Source organism: Caretta caretta, chromosome 1 (assembly GCF_965140235.1).
Source record: "Caretta caretta isolate rCarCar2 chromosome 1, rCarCar1.hap1, whole genome shotgun sequence".
Lineage (NCBI taxonomy): Eukaryota > Metazoa > Chordata > Testudines > Cheloniidae > Caretta > Caretta caretta.
Window position 1 is genome coordinate 161214784 of NC_134206.1, and position 21125 is coordinate 161235908.

Consider the following 21125-nt stretch of genomic DNA (forward strand, 5'->3'; position numbering starts at 1 on the left):
TTTGATGTCACAAGCTCAGCTCCTTTTTTCCACGCTCACCCAATCACTAAAAGAAACATGGATTTAAGGACCTCCTCTGCCTACGGGAAACTCTGGGTGGCACAGAGTCACCATAAGGGCTTCTACACCACCCCTCCAGCTCCCACCATAGGAGGTGTGACAAAAGTGTCTCTGTGCCCCAGTAATCTCACCTTTTGTAACAGTCCCTAGAGACCATGAGCAGCTGGTGTTAATTTCAGCAGCCCAGAAACGACTCTTTTTTGCAGCACTGGGGACAAACGGCCAGATAATTCCCAAGATTGAGGGGCCAAAAAGGGCATTTTCATGCCTCCTCCCTCTGCTTCACCAAGCGCTGCTTAGCCCCAGTTGAGGATCTAGTCCTGTTTGTTCTTATTGTGCTAGCGCTTGGAAAAGAAAACCATCCATCACTACCTCAAAAACAGGTAGTGCTATTCAGGCAGCACAATGCAGGTGGCAGCTCAGCTTACCCAGCTGGTTGGTGATTCCTCTGGCATCAGGGGTCATATTAAGCTATGGGATTAATTTCCACAGGTTGTTGGTGAGGCCAAGAATTCGGCAATATGTCTGGATGCTGGCCACTATCTGGGACATGACGCTGGATGAGATGGGCCGCTGGGCTGATCGAGCATGGCAATTCCTGAGTTGGAGTGAAGCTTGGTAAAGTGCATGAGGCTGGAATGCCACTGTGCTAGAGTCATCCCTGGCTGATGGAACAGCCAGGACCCCCAAGGCGGAAACCCCCAAGGTAGGGACCAAGCACAGTACGGCTCTGAGGCTATAACTACAATGGCAGAACAGCTCAATGCCTGCCGTGTAACCTTGTGCGGAGCATTGTGTTGTGCACAAGTGTTTACTTTGGGTTGTGTGTAGGGGTGAAATCCTACCTCTGTTGAAGTCAGTGGCAAAACTTTCAGAGTTTAGTATTTCACATTAGGATTTAGTCATGAGCAAACAAGACATAGCATACGATGTTTATGCGACTGACAGATAGAAATCTATTGTTATTTCATGGCCGGAATCAATTTTTTTCAATGCCTAAATTCATGTGGTGAGATCTTGCAAAAGGCAGAAAATCCAATTTTGTATGCAATGAAGCCCTTAATAAGCATTAGGGAGAGTTCTGTTTCCCTTGTGCTGTTCCAAATAAAGAGAATTTAGTGATGCTCAGGACTCGTGCTGGGGCGCAGCACAGGAGTGAATTTAACACTATGTGATGTCTGTATTGTTTACTAGAGTTTGAGTCTGTTACATTTGCAGGTGTCATGTTGCTTAAACTGGAATAAAAGATTTTCAAAATAAAAGGCATAGTATAGAGAACGTTCACTTACCTGCAAGAGAATCCTGCACAATAAGAGTTACAGTTGCATTCTGGGGCTTAGGGAGTGCCTCTATATAAGCTAAGCATGTCAGTGTCTCATTGGCCATCGGAGTCAAAGTTAAGGTGCTCCCTTCATTGTGAAGATCATTAGATCCTTGACTGTGGTTAGTAACATACCTGGACTTATCTACAAAAGAGTCGTTTATCATCCAGGTCATGTTTGGAGCTGGAGCCCATCCTAAGGCTTCACAAACAATGTCAATTGTTTCATTCTTTCTTACTGTAGAGTTGTGATCTTTGATGAGCAAAGATCCATTAACTGTGGGGGGAAAAGATGATTTGTTCCTTCAGAATATTTAACTGCAATGGTGTCTTATTGCCCGTTTTAAATCATCTTTGGCTACCAAAAATCCTATTTTGAAATTTTCAAGTTAAAAAAATAATTAAAATAAAATAGAAAACCTAAAACATAGAGATGTTGTTTACATGAGATAAATGTGGAAGCCACTGCAGCTTCTCAGCCATGTTATAGTCCATTTCGGCTTCACAACTAGACTTTATTTTCCACCATCTGTCCAATGAAAACTTTGGAAGTGTCATGCTTTGGCCATACTGAAATATCTCCTGCACCAGCTAAAGGACCATGTGTCATCAGGATTTTATTTCTCTGTTACCTCTTAGAGATGTTCTTCAGGTTTATCACGGAAAGTTTATAGAAAGGTGATGCCCTAGGCATCAGCCTTCTTCTTTTTTGGACAAATGAATAGTAGGTGGAAGGAAGATTCCACTTTATTGGATGCACTTCCTTAATAATGATGCTTGAGGAAGCTACAGAGAGGATGTCTGATATACATGAAAGGTTTACTGGATCCTGGAAGCTGCAGTGTACAGCAGCAGTCACATCCCATGATATCACCTTGTGACTCAGAGGCTAAATTTTTGCACTACATTAAACCCCAACACAAACTGGGTGGAGGCTGTCTATTACTAGGTCGGACAGTAGGAAGGAACTTTCCATTAAATATAAAAGAAGTGTTATGTACAAAAATGAGAAAAAAAATCCATAAAGACTCTGGCGAAAAGAGATTGTTTTTGACTGATGGCTGGCAGCACTGATACAGGCTTCTGGCACTTTCACACAACCCAGAACAGAGTAAGAGCTGCTACAGAAAAAAGTGAGCACAACTGAAGTCTTTTGCAGTGGCAGCCTCAGTCTACCTTGGAATGCCAATCTGTACATGAAATTACTGATCCAGCTTTCCAGATGAGAAACATAGCAGGCTTTGGGCATTCACTGAAAGTTGGTACACATACAGTCTGGTAATTTTGGCATTGTGACATTGGATTTCTGTTAAGTACAATTTAATAAAAACTCTGTGACAAAAATGAAAAGGCATACAGACCTTGCACAGAAAGAAAGGCATAGCTGTTGGGGCTACTAAGTTGGAGGCTGCATTCTATTTGACCAGAATCGTCCAGCTGGACGTTGTGGATGATCAGCTCTGAGGTAAAAGTCTCACCGCTGGTATAATTTTGCTGAGTGAAGCGATTCATTGTTACAACAGCCCCTCCAAGGGAAGTTGTCGTGAGAACAGCATTCCCGTTTAAAAGCCAGATGATAACTTTCCATCCTTGTGACACAGTACAGTTAAACCGGGCCTCTGAACCGGCTAGGACGGTTGCATTAGCAGGGCCATTAACAATAGAATAACCAAAGCCAAAACCTGGAAAGAAAAAAACAAGAATTGTAAATATACCAGCACCAATGTCAATGAGGTGCCTTTGGCATACCTTGCATATTCAGCAAGATAAGACTACAAAACAAAAATACTTGGCTCTGAGTAACAGCACTTTGTCATGTGAATATTTTGTGTATTTGATGTCTGAAGAACATATCAGAAAAGACCACTGAGTCCTCTAATCTGGCAACACATCTCTAATGATGAGTTTTACCAGATGCTTTCGGCGAAAGCTTAAAATCCCCACTATCATTAAGACAGGTTTCAGAGCAGCAGCCGTGTTAGTCTGTATTCACAAAAAGAAAAGGAGTACTTATGGCACCTTAGAGACTAACCAATTTATTTGAGCATAAGCTTTCGTGAGCTACAGCTCACTTCATCGGATGCATTCAGTGGAAAATACAGTGAGGAGATTTATATTCCTCACTGTATATAAATCTATATACAGGTATATAAATCTCCTCACTGTATTTTCCACTGAATGCACCCGATGAAGTGAGCTGTAGCTCACAAAAGCTTATGCTCAAAATAAATTGGTTAGTCTCTAAGGTGCCACAAGTACTCCTTTTATTATCTTTAAGAATTCCCAGTAAAAAAATCTATGTTAAAATGGAGTTAAGGATGAGGAAGGTTGATTTTATATCAGTAGTGTTAAGATCAAATACATTGCAAGGTTATTGTATTATCCCCAAACCAAGTGTTATAAACCCAGGAAATACACAATTAGAGTTAAACTTAAAAGAAACCTAAACAAGTTACCATATGGGAATGCATAGTTAGGGCACCCAGCAACCTGAACTCCGCTCTGCAGTGACAACATGGAAAAACAATGTGATTATGGCTGAGTCATTTTAAGTGTTTGTCATCCCAGATGAGATTAAACTGATTTGTAAAGACACATTAGATTTTTTTTTCCTTTCATGGTGTCACTATAGAGCAGAGTTAAGGCTTTTGTTGGAGGAGAACTTTCAGTTATGAAGACTAATGGGTGGGAAATTAAATATATGTTCAAATGTGCCTATGCACAAGATTTCAGTTAATTTTAACTTATTTATCGTTTGAAAAGTTACATTATACCTCAGATTCTTAAACTGTTATTTCCTTAGGGGGGAAAATACACTTTTCCTTCAATCCTCCAGGAGGTCAGTAGAAGTAGTCATGGGAATAAAAGATTCTGTGCAGACAGATTTGCTTTTACATTCATGGAAGCCTGTTATAGAGACTTGCTGCCTTCACAGGTTTCCATGAAAAACATTGTGCCTTTCTACAGCATTGCAGTCTCCTAAATATCTCTGTATATGAGCGACAGAATAGCCAATTAAACACAAACTTCACTTCTACTGTTAGTTATCAAAATTATAAAATATATCGTAAAGCACTCTCCTTTCAACAGAAATAGCCCATTTTTCCTTGTAGAGTTGCAGTTATCCTTAGCATGCATCATTATCTTAAAGGTGAACTGGAGTGCTTTAAAATGTACAATTGTTTCAAGTCCTGAAACACAATTATATGTAAACACTTAACATGTTTTATTAACAGTTGTTAAAACAAAATATGTGAAAGACAGTTCTTCCACTTTCTACCTGCCAATTCCTATACTGAGGGGATCCTAGCCTACAACTGCTGATGACATCACTAAAACAGCAGTGGCTTTTGTGACGTCAGTACAGTGGCTTGGAAACAGACTGAGACCACTAACCAGTTTTACATGCTCCATTTACAGCAACAGCCATCAGATTATCATGAATTCTGGTCATTGCTGACCATTGCCAAATGTGAACAACTGACTTAGGTGAAAAAGACTCTGTACCCTTAACAATTCCCAGAGCCACCAAACATTCTGACCAAGGGGTTTTCCTGTGGATTGTGACCTCACAGACATATGTGACAGAATTAGCCTGCTTATTAGTTAGCCTTTGAAATATGAAACGTCTTTACCCGTTTTTTCCTCTCTGTCCCTTGGGACTACACAATTTTGATATATTGAATTCTGAGGGTTACATTTTCAAGGCTTTCTGTGAACTTTAGATGATTGATTGCAACTGACTTTAATAGCCATCATGAGGTTCAAACTGTACACAACCATTTTTAGAATTCATTACAGAAATCTGATTTTTCCTGAATCCTGGGTTATATAACAGCCCAAAAAACCCTAACAGGTTTTCAACACAGTGCGCAGAGATTTAGCAACACAATTCCCATTAATGCAAATAGATCCCTGTACACACATAATGTATTTCTTAGCCAGTGCTCTTACCCCCTTGCTATAGCAACAGTAGCAGGATGGTGGGGGGGGAGGGGCATTAAAATTTGGAAAGGGCACCTGGAAAATTGGCTTGTTGGATAAACTGGAGAAATAGTTTACAGAATAATACCCCATGGATCCAAACTCAGCACAGCTTTATTCAGCACATTCCTAGGTTACACTGCCTCTGGCTTAAGTACTGGACAATTACAGGTTCATTCAGATTTAACAGAAACTTCAGCTCGTCAACTCTCTCCTACAGCTGGGGCTTATACAACAAAAAGTACATTTTAGAACTCACTGGATTCCGTTCAGAATGGCAAAAGTAGAGATCCAAGTCAATTATATGTGCTGGAGCAATGGAGCGTTGAATACTAATCTAATATACATGATTTTTGAATGTCCATTGTGCACGTACATGGGCATGAAATATTTCACAGAACTGATATGGCTTTTTATTCTTTTGGATCCTAAAATAATCAATCTTAATTTACCTCACACTGGGATCGATATAATAAATCTACCATAATATTTAGCAGCTATAGCAGTTTTTGTCTTTGTGCTATTTCCATCTTGGAAATAATTTACAAATTTAGCTAAGCAATCTTCATAACCCTAGGGAAGTAGAAAGTAAACCTAATCATACTCAGATTACTGACTGTGAAAGTAATGCAGAGGTTACAGCAGAGGTGGGCAAACTACGGCCCACGGGCCACATCCAGCCCGCGGGACCGTCCTGCCTTGCTGCTGAGCTCCCGGCCGGGGAGGCTAGCCCCCGGCCCCTCCCCCGCTGTTCCCACTCCCCCTCCCACGCAGCCTCAGCGCGCTGTGCTGCCAGCGCTCTGGCCCGCCACTCCTCCCGGGCAGCGCGGGCAGCATGCCTGGCTCCGGCATGGTAAGGGGGCAGGGAGCGGAGGGTCCTGGGGAGCAGTCAGGGGACAGGGAGCAGGGGGCGATTGGATGGGGTGAAGGTTCTGTAGGGGGCAGACAGGGGATGGGGAATGGGGGGGGTTGGATGTTGGAGGGCATTGGAGTCCGGGGGGGGCCTGTCAGGGGGCAGCGGTGTAGATAGAGGTTGGGGCAATCAGGGGACAGGGAGAATGGGTGGTTGGATAGGGGGTGGGGTCCCGGGGGGGCGGTTAGGGGAGGGGAGTCCTGGGAGGGGGCGGTCGGGGACAAGGAGCAGGGGGGGTTGGATGGGTCGGAGATTCTGAGGGGGACAGTCAGGGGGCAGGAAGTGGGAGGGGACGGATAGGGGGTGGGGGCCAGGCTGTTTGGGGAGGCACAGCCTTCCCTCCCCAGCCCTCCGTATAGTTTTGTAACCTGATGTGGCCCTCGGGCCAAAAAATTTGCCCACCCCTGGATTACAGGCTAGATCTACAAAGGGACTTACACACTGCCATGCCCACTGTTACAATGTCCCTGCCACCCAGTGGAAGCCTCAGCCCCAAGTTAGGCACGTAGGCTCCCTATTCAATGTATGGCAACAGTTAGGTGCCTAAGAATGGGATCCACAAAAGCCAGAAAGCTGAACAGGGAGCCACCTAAGGCAACCAATCACAGTCAGTGGCTTCCTCTGGGCTCGGGGGTGCGGTTCAACCCCCCAGGTCCACCCCAGGCCCTGCCCGCACCTGACTCCTTCCCCCAGCCCCCACCCCCATCCCGCTTTTTCCAGCCCCTGCTCCGCCCCAGGCCCCGCCCTCACCCCATCCCTTCCCCCAAGCCCCCACCCCCAACCTGCCTCTTTCCTGCCCAGTTTCACAGCTGATCACAGCGTACGGAAGGCAGTGGGAGAGAGCGGAAGGCACTGATCAGCGGGGCAGCAAGCAGGTAGGAGGCACTGGGAGGTGAGTGGGAGCTGGAGCACACACAGAGTTGGCACCTATGCAACCAATAGTAAATGCCAAGGAGAGAGGTGAGTCCTAAGCCCCACCCCCAAAGGAATTTAGGTGCCAAAATCTGGACTAGAGGAAGCTGCCTCCCTCTGCCTGAGATTTACAGCCAGGTCTGCTTTCCTGGAGTTAGATGTCTAAATCCTTTTGTGTCTCTAGCCCTAAGTGACTTATCCAAGGTCAAAGAAAGAGCTGGTGCCAGAATTTGCATTAGAACTCAGGCGTACTTGGTGCCAAGTCCTACTCTCAGACATTTCGACTGTACCTGCCTTTCTCAATGACCACCTGGAACATTTCTGTGGAGAGCTAGTTTAATAACAAAAAGGCTGATCCTTCAAAAATAAAAGCATCTGAAAGTGTGCATTTTATAAACCATTCCAGGAGACTGAGTTAAACCAGTGAATACAGATCCATGCCATTAAAAATACTGGAGGATAAGCATGGGGAACTATGGGTTTTGTGTGTGGTTTTGTAATCTTCTTATACAGTATTTTGTGCATCACTTACAAATGTATTACATTTTGGAAATTTAAAAAAATAGAATGGAAATAAATGCACTCATACTGTTCCCCAGGCCATCACACTTCTTAGATTCGACAGTAGTTGCTTAGCTTCAGCATGCACAGCCTACCTTTCCTCTACGTTTCTCCAGTGCTCCAGCTTTGTCATTTATCTACACTGTCTTTTTGCTGTCTCGGAAGAGTCATAAAATCAGTCTTCATTCCGTAAACATTTTGTGTTATCAAAGAAGTTAACGGTTTACCATCCCTGTGAATAAATTGCCATGGGTTTCTGTACATCATCTATGGCTGTGAGATCATGTTTATGAGTGCCACTGAATCATAGACTAAAAATTCTCGATTCTCTAGTCTAGGGCAAAATTGTGCCCTTGTCTTACGCAGCCAAGCAGGGTAGTAAGAAGAAGGAAGCATGATTTATTCCTCCTTTTAACTAACACAATTACATTTTAACAGTCCATGAGCCAGACAAAGCCCAGGATCTATGCTGCCTTACACACACAAGGCCTGATTCAGTGCCTATTGAAGTCAATAGAATGCTTCCCATTCTAACCCAGACAACCTGGTTCAGGTCCCTACTGGGTGGAAAGTCCACTAAGGCGGGGAATGCCGCAAAAGTGAAAGTGGTAAGGTAGGTCACAACTGCCCCTTCACTGGGAGCCCATAAGACACCAGCACAGCTCAGAAAGTATCCAGTGCTACTCAGAGAGGAGATGTGGTCACATGCACTGTGGGAAGTGTTGATTTAACCTATCCCCACAATAACTTAAAGCTGCCCTTCCTTGACAGAAAATCCCAAGACAGAACGTAGATCAGGGGTGGGCAAACTGCAGCCTGGGGGCCACATCTGGTCCTTCAGACATTTTAATCCAGCCCTCTAGCTCCAGCCAGGGAGCAGAGTCAGGGGCTTGCCCCATTCCTCACATGCCTGGGCTCTGTGCAACTCCCGGAGCAACTCCCGGAAGCAGTATATCCCCCCTTTGCCTCCTACACCTAGGGGAAGTCAAGGGGCGCCACACATTTCCCCTGCAGCTCCCATTGGCCAGCAACCACAGCCAATGGGAGCTGCAGGGGCAGCGCCTACAGGCGGGACAGCACACAGAGTTGCCTGGTTGCACCTCCGCACAGGAGCTGGAGAGAGGACGTGCCACTGCTTCTGGGAGCTGCTTGAGGTAAACGCCGCCTGGAGCTTGTATCCCTTACCCCTCCGGCGCCCCAACCCCCTGCCCCAGCCCTGATCTCCCTCCCACCCTCCACACCCCTCATCCCCAGCCCCACCCCAGAACCCGCACCCCAGCCAAAGCCCTCACCCTCTCCCACACCCCAACCCCCAATTTCATGAGCATTCATGGCCCATCGTACAATTTCCATACCCAGATATGGTCCTTGGGCCAAAAAGTTTGCCCACCCCTAGTGTAGATGGTACCACTGCCTGCCAACCCACATTTTGTTGCATAGGGGAATCATTTTCCTACACCTGGGCTCCGAGTCTAAGGACTGGTTAGACAGTGAAATGCCTTCTCCTGTATCTTCTGCCAAAACATTTTCAGGCATTTACCTGTTGTTTCAAAGAGAAACTTCATCTCTTTGGTTTTTTTTAACTTTCATTATTTATCTTACAGGAGGACATAGGCCTAAATCAATATGAGCTCCCATTGTGCCAGGCAATGTAGAAACATCATAAGAGACAGCCCTGCCATGAACTCTGCAACCTAAATAGAAAAGGAGAACTGTGGAAGAACTAGGAAGCGAGCGCAGCTCTTCTGAGTCTCAGACTAGTGCTTAAACCACAGGATTAGCATTCCTCTCTAATGTGCAGTGTTCCCTAATTCAACAAATACACTTCAATACCAATTTCATCACCTTACTGTCTGAAAAATACCTTACACGTTCATTGAGAAAAACTGAGATCTCAAACTAAATTCTCATTGCATTTTTCAGGGAGTTATATGTTCAGTTCTTATTAACACAAGTTCAGCACCTAACTTCTCCCATACACCTGATGGAAATTCTTGCGCTGACAATTAGCCCCACTTTATTACTCTCCACTGGAGAAAACTCTAAACCATGCACAATACACCATGAAATCATATTGTTCATTTGCTTTTGCATGATAAGGTGTGGATTAGTAAAGCTTCACATTGCCTTGGGCATATCAGTAAATGTTTACTAAAGGATCAATCTGATGAAAGTTCATAACAAGAATATTTCACCTAAGCCTAAGGGTACAGTTCTGTACCTGGTGTTTCAGCCATCCAACCTTTTCCAAAGGCAATCCAAAGGCATTCATGGTGCGCATCGATTGTTCTATGAATGGTTATTCCCCACTCTGTCACACTAACTTACTGTAACAGGTCTTCTGGTTCCTGCAGAAATAAATGCTTTTCTTGTGTAACCCTTCTGCCCGTCAGAGTTGGCAGCAACAAGGGCAGGGTTCAGTATCTAGGGGTTCCATTTCAATAACACAATGCAAAACCGGCTCAAGCCCCCACCCAGTGACGTGGGACAATTACATACCACCCCCCAAGAGGCAATACTTCCCCTCTAGCAAGCACAGAGTCTGAGTGTAGCAAAAGCCTTTTAATAAAGGAGGAAAACAATGTGGCATTATGTTGGGGAAATACCACAAACAGGATTCATAACACCAACCATGGGCAAAAGACCCACCCCCAAGTAAGTTTGGCAGTGTCCTTTTCCCTTCAGAGTCTTAAATCCAGCAACCCAATAGTCACCCCCACCCACCCACACACACACAGTTTCTGTCCTTGGTCAGTGCAACCCCACAGTGTTCATCTGCAGAGTTTACCTCCCAGCCTGGGTGGAAGTGGAGGGAGGTATGGGGGTGCATCTTACATGCTCTGCTGCTCAGGTCAACGCCCAAGTGGCACACCTCTCCATGGGGTTCTGCTGCAGCCTTCACCACCAGCCATGCCTCTCCATCAGCTACCCTGCTATCCGCTCCACTCCACTCCTCTCCACTAGCTGTCCTGCTGTCCACTCCTCTCTGCCAGCCACCCAGCTAGCCACACCAGCCGTCCACTCACCAACTTGTCTTCAGCCCCCCCCTTAACACAGCTCTCAGCAACTTCAGCTCTTTAGTGATTTTTAGCTGGTAACAGGGAAGCCCCAGTGCTGGTGCACCACCAAAGTAGGTCTAATGCTTAGACCTAGGTGTCAGTGACTTCAGCTCTGCAGTATGTAACAAGACTCTTAATGGAGCCAAAATTTGCTCTGTTACTACACCCTGGAGAGAGGATGGGTCAAAGTAGTGTTTAGAGCCCTAAGAAGGGGGCCTCCCAATCCCCATACCCTCTCAAGTCCCTGGCAGTTAGAACCCATGTCCCTTACCTAGCGAGTGCTACTTAGTTGAGGGTGAGTCCCTTCATCATAAAATGCCAAGTATAGTTCTACTGTCCTTGATTCATTCACATAACCAGGATAACAACCCTTTATTACTCCTGCCCCACAAACAGAGAGACTGGGGATCCCACAGCAGCTAAAGTTACCATTTGGGCAAGCAGTCCATCATGCTAGGCAGGGTGGGTGTGCCCATGCAAACGAGAGTGCTCCTGCAAATGAGATCAGCCCCTGAAGTCCTTTTCCACAGCTCACCACCAGATGTCAGGGTAGAGCTCATTCTGACTCTGCTTACACTTGTTTACAGTTACTCAGTGCAAGTGGCAAATGGTGCACAAGTTAATGAGACATTTGTCCAAAACCCATCCCTTCCTACTACCATTTTCCTGTCCTCACTTGCTCTTCCTCTCACAGAGGGGGATCAGATTTTCAAACAGGTGTTTTGGCATCTGGAAAGGATTGAGAAGAAAGTGCCCATTTCTCCTTCTGCTCCCTCCACCACCGACTACACTCCTTCTCCTTGATAAATGACACATCAGGACACATTACAGCAAGTGATGGGATGGGAAAAATGTGTTTACTCCCAAGCCCTCCTCATTAATTGTTTTTTCTAGTTCTGTTATGATATTTTTAAAGCATTCCCACAGTGCCACATCCTTTTTCTTTTTATCTCCCACTGCAGATTCTCCCACATGCTGAGTCTTCCTTTCATCTGCCATATAAGAGGTAAGAGATGGAAAGAAAGGGGAATGCTCCCTCTTTTTAGCAGAGGAGGGAGAGCTATACACATCCCCTGTACATGCATTCTCTCTCTCTCTCACACACACACACACACACACATACTCACACTCTCCTCCTTAATTTATCTCCTGCTCAGCAACTCTTGCTTTCTGGGACTGATGTGAAAGCATAGACCTTTGTGGCCTCACTGGCGCAGCCCCGCTAGTTGCTGGTTGGCTGGTATGAGACAGGTCTCTGTGATGTCACCGGCTCAGCTTGCTGGGAGGATGCCAAGATACAGACCTTTGTGAGCTCACTAATTCATCCCTTGTAACTGGTTAGGATTTCCAGGCTTGAGGCCTCTGGCTCAACATCTCTAGCTTGCTATGCTGGTGTCAAGGGCTATGCCACTTGACATTACTGACTCATCTCTAGCTTTCCGGAATGATTTCAAGGCAGGTTGCTATGCAGCTGTTGATTAAGCACCTGTTACCTGCTGGGCTGATGTGAAGGAACATATTTTTCTGATGTCACTGGGTCAGCATCACTAGTTTCATGGGATGATGCCCAGTTACAGGCCTTTGTAAATGACTGACTCAGCTAGGGTCACCAGAAGTCCTGCTTTACTAAAATTGTCCCAGTTTGAAGGTGTCATAAATACAAAGGGAAGGATAACCACCTTTCTGTATACAGAACTACAAAATCCCTCCTGGCCAGAGGCAAAACCCTTTCACCAGTAAAGGGTTAAGAAGCTAAGATAACCTCGCTGGCACCTGACCAAAATGACCAATGAGGAGACAAGATACTTTCAAAGCTGGAGGGGTGGGGGAAACAAAGGGTCTGTCTGTCTGTGTGATACTTTTGCCGGAACCGATCAGGAATGCTCTTCAGAACTTCTGTTAAGTTAGTAAGTAATCTAGCTAGAAATGTGTTAGATTTTCTTTTGTTTAATGGCTGGTAAAATAGCTGTGCTGAATGGAATGTATATTGCTGGTTTTTGTGTCTTTTTGTAACTTAAGTTTTGCCTAGAGGGATTCTCTCTGTTTTGAATCTGATTACCCTGTAAGGTACTTACCATCCTGATTTTACAAAGGTGATTCTTTTACTTTTTCTTTAATTAAAATTCTTCTTTTAAGAGCCTGATTGCTTTTTCATTGTTCTTAAGATCCAAGGGTTTGGGTCTGTGTTCACCTATGCAAATTGGTGAGGATTTTTATCAAGCCTTCCCCAGGAAAGGGAGTGTAGGGCTTGGGGGGGTGTTTTGGGGGTGGGGAAGACGTCTCCAAGTGGGCTCTTTCCCTGTTCTTTGTTTAGCATGCTTGGTGGTGGCAGCATAGGGTTCAAGGACAGGGCAAACTTGAAGCAGTAGCTCAAAGCAACACCAGGGCTAAAAGTGTGTGCCAGGCACTAACAGACATTTTTGCCCGGGTAGGTTGGCCCTCCGACATCCTCACAGATGCAGGAACTAATTTCCTGGCAGGAACTATGGAAAGCCTTTGGGAAGCTCATGGGGTAAATCACTTGGTTGCCACCTCTTACCACCATCAAACAAATGGCATGGTGGAGAAGTTTAATGGAACTTTGAGGGCCATGATACGTAAATTCATAAATGAGCACTCCAGTGATTGGGACCTAGTGTTGCAGCAGTTGCTCTTTGCCTACAGAGCTGTACCACATCCCAGTTTAGGGTTTTCACCATTTGAACTTGTATATGGCCGAGAGGTTAAGGGGCCATTACAGTTGGTGAAGCAGCAATGGGAGGGATTTACACCTTCTCCAGGAACTAACATTCTGGACTTTGTAACCAATCTACAAAACACCCTCCAAACCTCTTTAGCTCTTGCTAAAGAAAACTTACAGGATGCTCAAAAAGAGCAGAAAGTCTGGTATGATAAACATGCCAGAGAGTGTTCCTTCAAAGTAGGGGACCAGGTCATAGTCTTAAAGGTGCTCCAGGCCCATAAGATGGAAGCATGGTGGGAAGGGCCATTCACGGTCCAAGAGCGCCTGGGAGCTGTTAATTATCTCATAGCATTCCCCACTTCAAACCGAAAGCCTAAGGTGTACCATATTAATTCTCTAAAGCCCTTTTATTCCAGAGAATTAAAGGTTTGACAGTTTACAGCCCAGGGAGGAGATGACGCTGAGTGGCCTGAAGGTGTCTACTATGAAGGGAAAAGTGATGGTCGCAGAGAAGAGGTAAACCTCTCCATGACCCTTGGGCGTATGCAGTGACAGCAGATCAAGGAGCTGTGCACTAGCTAAGTGCTGACGTTCTCAGCCACCCCAGGACTGACTGAACGGGCATACCACTCCATTGACACAGGTAATGCTCGCCCAATTAAAGTCCAACCTTACCGGGTGTCTCCTCAAGCTAAAACTGCTATAGAACGGGAGATCCAAGATATGCTACAGATGGGTGTAATCTGCCCCTCTGGCAGTGCATGGACATCTCCAGTGGTTCTAGTTCCCAAACCAGATGGGGAAATACGTTTTTGCGTGGACTACCATAAGCTAAATGCTGTAACTCGCCCAGACAACTATCCAATGCCACGCACAGATGAACTATTGAAGAAACTGGGACGGGCCCAGTTCATCTCTACCTTGGACTTAACCAGGGAGTACTGGCAGGTACCACTAGATGAATCCGCCAAGGAAAGGTCAGCCTTCACCACACATGTCGGGCTGTATGAATTTAATGTGCTCCCTTTCGGGCTGTGGAATGCACCCGCCACCTTCTAAAGACTTGTAGATGGTCTCCTAGCAGGATTGGGAGACTATGCAGTCACCTACCTTGACGATATGGCCATATTTTTGGATTCCTGGGAAGAACACCTGGAACATCTACAAAAAGTCTTCAAGCGCATAAAGGAGGCAGGACTAACTGTTCAGGCTAAGAAGTGTCAAATAGGCCTAAACAGAGTGACTTACCTTGGACACCAGGTGGGTCAAGGAACTATCAACCCCCTACAGGCCAAAGTGGATGTTATCCAAAAGTGGCCTGTCCCAAAGTCAAAGAAACAGGTCCAATCCTTCTTAGGCTTGGCCGGATATTACAGGCGATTTCTACTGCAATACAGACAAATCCCCACCCCACTGACAGACCTAACCAAAAAGAAACAGCCAGATGACATTCAGTGGACAGAAGAGTGTCAGAAGGCCTTTAACCAGCTTAAAGTGACACTCATGTCTGACCCTATGTTAAGGGCCCCAGACTTTGACAAATCGTTCCTAGCAACCACAGATGCGTCCAAGCGTGGTGTGGGAGCAGTTTTAATGCAGGAAGGACAGGATCAAGAATTCCATCCCGTAGTGTTTCTCAGCAAGAAGCTGTCTGAGAGGGAAAGCAACTGGTCAGTCAGTGAAAAAGATTGTTACGCCATTGTCTACGCTCTGGAAAAGCTACGCCCATACGTTTGGGGATGGCATTTCCACCTGCAAACCGACCATGCTGCCCTACAGTGGCTTCATACCGCCCCGAGAAATAACAAAAAACTTATTCAGTGGAGTTTAGCTCTCCAAGATTTTGATTTTGACATCCAACACATCTCAGGAGCTTCTAAAAAAGTGGCTGATGCACTCTCCCATGAAAGTTTCCCAGAATCAACTGGTTAAAATCGTCCTTGAGATGTAGAAAATATTGTTAGTCTTTATACACTTGGTAGTATATTTAAAGGTGCATGTGTCTTATTAACTCTGTTTTCTCCTAGAGCTCCAGGAAGAAATCCCAGCCAGTGTTTCACCCTATCTGTGATTTGGGGGGTGTGTCATAAATATAAAGTGAAGGGTAACCACCTTTCTGTATACAGAACTATAAAATCCCTCCTGGCCAGAGGCAAAACCCTTTCACCTGTAAAGGGTTAAGAAGCTAAGATAACCTTGCTGGCACCTGACCAAAATGACCAATGAGGAGACAAGATACTTTCAAAGCTGGAGGGGGCGGGGAAACAAAGGGTCTGTCTGTCTGTGTGATGCTTTTGCCGGGAACAGATCAGAAATGCTCTTCAGAACTCCTCAGAACTTCTGTTAAGTTAGTAAGTAGTCTAGCTAGATATGCATTAAATTTTCTTTTGTTTAATGGCTGGTAAAATAGCTGTGCTGAATGGAATGTATATTGCTGGTTTTGTGTCTTTTTGTAACTTAAGGTTTTGCCTAGAGGGATTCTCTCTGTTTTGAATCTGATTACCCTGTAAGGTATTTTCCATCCTGATTTTACAGAGGTGATTCTTTTACTTTTTCTTTCATTAAAATTCTTCTTTTAAGAGCCTGATTGATTTTTCATTGTTCTTAAGATCCAAGGGTTTGGGTCTGTGTTCACCTATGCAAATTGGTGAGGATTTTTATCAAGCCTTCCTCAGAAAAGGGGGTGTAGGGCTTGGGGGAGGGTATTTTGGGGGGGAAGACGTCTCCAAATGGGCTCTTTCCCTGTTCTTTGTTTAACACGCCTGGTGGTGGCAGCATAGGGTTCAAGGACAAGACAAACTTTGTACCTTGAGGAAGTTTTTAACCTAAGCTGGTAAGAAAAAGCTTAGGGGGTCTTTCATGCAGGGCCCCAGATCCGTACCCTGGAGTTCAGAGTGGGGAAGGAACCTTGACAGAAGGGATAGTTCCATCATCCCGTTAGCACTGCAGATTTGTTCCACCTTCACTAGAACATTGAGACATCAGGTCACCTCCTCTATCCCAACGAGAACAGGAGGTGGACACAGGGAGCATTCCTAGTGCCCTTTCTTGTGTGGAGGTGAGAGAAGGGAGGCAGGGATCTGAGAGGGGTGGCTCAGGCACTACTACTGCTTTTTCAGGATAGGAAGCAAAATGAGAAACTGAGTAGATGGAGACATGGCTTGTTTCAGAGGAGAGGGAGAAGAGCAGGCTCTGGGCCACTGCTACTTTCAGAATAGAGGCGGGAGAAACAGAAGTAAAAGGACCAGATGCAGAAGGAGGATTGGCTGGGGGCTGAGGGGATCTACAAATCCAGGAGAGGAGCAGAGATGGGCCACCCATAGCACAGAGGCCTGCAGACAGGTAGTGGGGCAGCATAAATTGATTTGGGGAAGGAGGGCAGCATTAGTTAGTTTGCAGGATTATCGTCTTGTGGGGGATTCATTGCTTTATCGGGGCAGAACGTATTTATTGAATGATGAGGAAAGGAGAGGGGAACAAGAGCTGGAGCCAGCTGATTGGATGTGGCTGCTTGAGATGGGGTTGAAAGAAGAGAGAGGGAGCTGAGAGAGGAAAAGGAGCATGTTACTCTGCTGGCCCAGGCTGGAAGCTGTGTGTGATGATGACAAGTAAGGAGGAGCTTCAGTCCCACCTGTTCTGGACCTGGACCTGTCAGGATGAGTGTGCGAGCAAGGGCAGTAGGAAGGAGTGGGAATGTCTGGGGCCCAGGAGTTAGGAGCACTGAGGCTATGGGGGTAAAAGTAGAGGAGTCAAAGAAGCAGATGGGAGGAAGATCCTGGCAGAGGGAAGGCATTTTGGTAAGGTGGGGCTGGTCTTTGTATTTTATCAACTGGTCACCTAGCAAGGGAAAGTACCTTATTTTCTCCCCTTCCTCCTTCCTGCTGTGTAGCTGTCCTTGGTTTTCACTTTGTAAGCCTGGTCATGCTAGGTCAGCACTCCTAGCTGGCTGTGCTGCTGTGGAAGCTCAAGTCTCTATGAGATAACTGAGTTAGGTAACCAGAGGTTAAAGCAGATCAAAGTGGGAGGGAGGTGCTCCACAATTCTGGTGGCTTTATGTCATCATAGAGGGTGACATGTGGTGAAATGACACCGTAGTGACTTGTGTGAGAGACAGGACATAGGGGTGATAAGGGAATAAATGTGCGTCAAAGGTGTCTATGTCCCCAAACAGGTGCCAAACAAAGTGAGTGTGAGCATGTAAATGTGGTGCTGTGGGAACAACCTGTGTGTGCCTTATCCTCTCCCCACCAACACACACCCCACTATGGAAAGCTCGGAGGGCAGAGAGACCTGACAGAGCCATTCTTTTTCTCCTTGATTCAGTCAAGGAGAGGGGAAGGGTTTCTCATTTTTCCTGGAGGGGAGGGAGAGTTTGAAGTAGCAAGGTCTGCCTCTTTCCCTTCCAGTCCCCTAGGGAGAACCAGCAGGGAGACATATCGTCCTGTAGAAAAAAATGCAGTAGAGGTAGCTAGGAGATTCCCAGCTTGGACTATTCTTCTCCTCTCAGCTATTGGTGCTGTTTCGCCTGCTGGTGGAAAGACCTGAAGCCTCATAAATTCCCCAGACAGGTACAGCTCCCCCTGTTGCTCCCGACTGAAATTCTGCTGCCTGATGTGTCATTTCCCCAGGCAGTGCAGAGGCAGAAGGAGGGGGACTCTATGAGGAGCTGAGTTCCCTCAACCTCTGGAGAGGGCATGGATGGGGAACACTTTGCTTTTAGAGGAACTAAGGCCTTCCCTCTGCCACGATCTTCCTTGCATCTGCTTCCCTGACTCCTCTATGCCTTCTCCCTCTCCCCTCCTCCCCACTGTAACCCTTTCTAACACCTTCGTACTGTGGTCCAGCCAAATTCATGATGTATTTTCAGGCTTGAAAGGTAAAGCAATCCCTTCTAAGAATATTTAATAAATTCATTCACTATTAAGCATTACTGTGAAACATACATTTGATACTGCCTGGAATAGATATTTACGGTGCTTTAAAATTAGTTTATAAATGGTCTTCATTATGAGTCATTTAATGAATTAGCAATGTCCTACCTGTTAGTGAGGCAAATAGGATAAAAGTGACTGGAATAAATTTCTGGAGGCTATCCATTGGAGCATTTTCTCCTGAAACCTAGGACAAAAAGGCATGCAGTTGTCATTGGATAGTTATCAAGAAGCTACACAACAGAATTGCTTAGGAAATGTTGCTGCTGGTTTTTATAGCGATCTAGCACAGGGGTAGGCAACCTATGGCATGCATGCCAAAGGCGGCACCCGAGCTGATTTTTCAGTGGCACTCACACTGCCCGGGTCCTGGCCACCGGTCTGGGGGGCTCTGCATTTTAATTTCATTTTAAATGAAGCTTCTTAAACGTTTTAGAAACCTTATTTACTTTACATACAACAATAGTTTAATTATATATTATAGACATAGAAAGAGACCTTCTAAAAACGTTAAAATGTATTACTGGCATGTGAAACCTTAAATTAGAGTGAATAAATGAAGACTCGGCACACCACTTCTGAAAGGTTGCCGACCCCTGCTCTAGCATTTAAACATTTGTCCCTTTGTGTCCTGTATTACACACGTGTTGAGACGATTAAAGGTGACAGTGAGACCCTTTAACGTAATGAAAATGGATCATGGGCAGCTGGGAGAAATAATTCTGACTTGTCTGCAATCAAATGTGTACTCGGAGTACATCGTCCATGCTGCTGGTACTATTCTGGCAGACTAAAGAACTCTGTGGTCACCCATATCCTCTCTAAAGTAATTGGACAGGGTTTAATTCATGACTGAGGCTACCCATGGGATGTGTTTAATCAGTACAGCTCCAGGCTCCCTCAGTACATTTCCACTCTGGCCAGCACCACACACTTTTAAAGCTATTCTGGCTAGCCCTGGGACCCTCAGCATAATGGGTTTTGTGGGAATAGTGCTCCTCTGCAACCCCTTCTGTGTGGGCTTTGTGCCCCTGAATGTCCTCTGCTAGAATCCACACTGGTTTCAAGCCCATTTTATTTCCTCACAGCAAAGCTTGGCAGAATTTGAGTTTAGGGGTTGGTTTTGTAATTTTGATGGCTAATATCAATGTTTATTTTTAATCATTTTTATTTGTATCAATTTAAACTTTCACAGTTGCACAAAGTTATGGGGTTTAAACATTTATTTTTATTTTTATCTATTTAAATTTTCAGAGTTGTGGGAAATTAGGGGGGTAACACAACAAGGAGGGGCAGACAATAATTATTTAATAACAGTAGACGTTGAGATTCAAAAAGTTAAAGCTTTATAACCATTACAACACAGCTGCCAGTATCAGCTGTCAAAATATACAAAGTAAAGATCCTTAAACCAACCTCTAATAAGTTCTCAAGCAGCATTTTTCTTACTTTGCCTGTTAGTAAATTTTGATTATTACCAATGGAAATATTTTTTTTCTTTGGTTTGTGTGTATCCGGTGAAATCAATGTTTATTGACATTTACCAAATAAAAATCTGTGGCTTCCTAGCCTACTCATAACACACCCATATTGGTTATGTTTCCAGAGAATTACTGACCAAGCAAACTACAATGAATCATGGTCAAAACATAATTTTCAAAAGTACTGATATTACTCTTATTACTGCACAATCCAGCTGCACACAAATCCTATTCACCTGTCAGTTATATATTAGTAGTTTTGTTTCCCTACAGGTACAATATCATCTACATTTCTTATTTTCCCAGCTCTGACAGGGCTGCAATATGGGTGATATTTGCATCTGTGCAGATAAGGTGTCACTTGGCACCCAAGGCGACTACACACCCCTATCTCTGCCCCTGCAGAGAACCAAGAGGAACTGGGAAAACATCACGGTACTTTACTTCCCCCTATAAAAACTGCCATTTTCTCTGTGCCCAACACAGCTCCTATTCAGTACTTTTATTCACACAGTTCAACAAGACTCTCAGCATGCTCTGTGTGGTGCCATTGATCCTGAGACTACTAGCTGCTGACGGAGAGAAACAACAGGACACATCGAGCTGTCTTTCCTGGTTTCTATTTGTGCGGTCACAACTAAAGAAGCTATCTGTACATTAGGGTGTGTCCTAATATTATTTTTCTGCCCTTTACTCAGGTCAGAAAAGACAAATACCCCCACTCCCAAAAGCAAACTTCTGCTGGCGTCCCAAAGAGAGCAGAGTTAAGGTTGTATGGATTGTCCTGTGTGAGAGTACCAAATTAGCACTGCATTTCCCAGGTCACTTCTACATGTGAGTCTGTGAGGCTCAGCTCACAGAGACATACTTATGCTAGCTCTCATCAAGCTAACCTACTAAAAATAGTAGCATAGCTGCAGTGGCACAGGCAAGCCACCTGAGCATAAACCCGTCCAGACCCCATGAGTACGTACTCAAGGCAGCTAGCCCATGCCACTACTTGCTGTTGCCCATGCTGCCACGGCTACACTACTATTTTTAGTATGCTAGCTCACTGAGAGCTAGTACAGGTATGTCTACTTGAGCTGGGAATCACACCCCAGCTCCAAGTAGAGACACTGCACAATCCCAGTTTCCTAATAGTTGTAGTTTGTTTTATTGTAACCCTAACATTTATAAGAAGTATGTGGGAGGGACCTAGATTGCCTGTCATGGCTTGC

The 21125-nt window shown here is 45.1% G+C and overlaps 1 protein-coding gene across 4 annotated transcripts in view; it reads right to left on the reverse strand.

Moving 5' to 3' along the window:
- Positions 1-21125, reverse strand: part of IGSF5 (immunoglobulin superfamily member 5) — a 96300-nt gene that overhangs the window by 24873 nt on the left and 50302 nt on the right. For 3 of the 4 annotated variants that reach the window (XM_048866381.2, XM_048866361.2, XM_048866372.2), the window contains 3 exons: positions 18533-18611; positions 2743-3063; positions 1350-1658 (listed from right to left, as the gene is read on the reverse strand). In XM_048866381.2, the coding sequence (XP_048722338.1) occupies positions 1350-1658; positions 2743-3063; positions 18533-18590 (688 nt within the window). In that variant the 5' untranslated portion in view covers positions 18591-18611. The remainder of the gene's footprint in view (positions 1-1349; positions 1659-2742; positions 3064-18532; positions 18612-21125) is intronic. The other variant, XM_048866391.2, reaches the window with a different exon arrangement.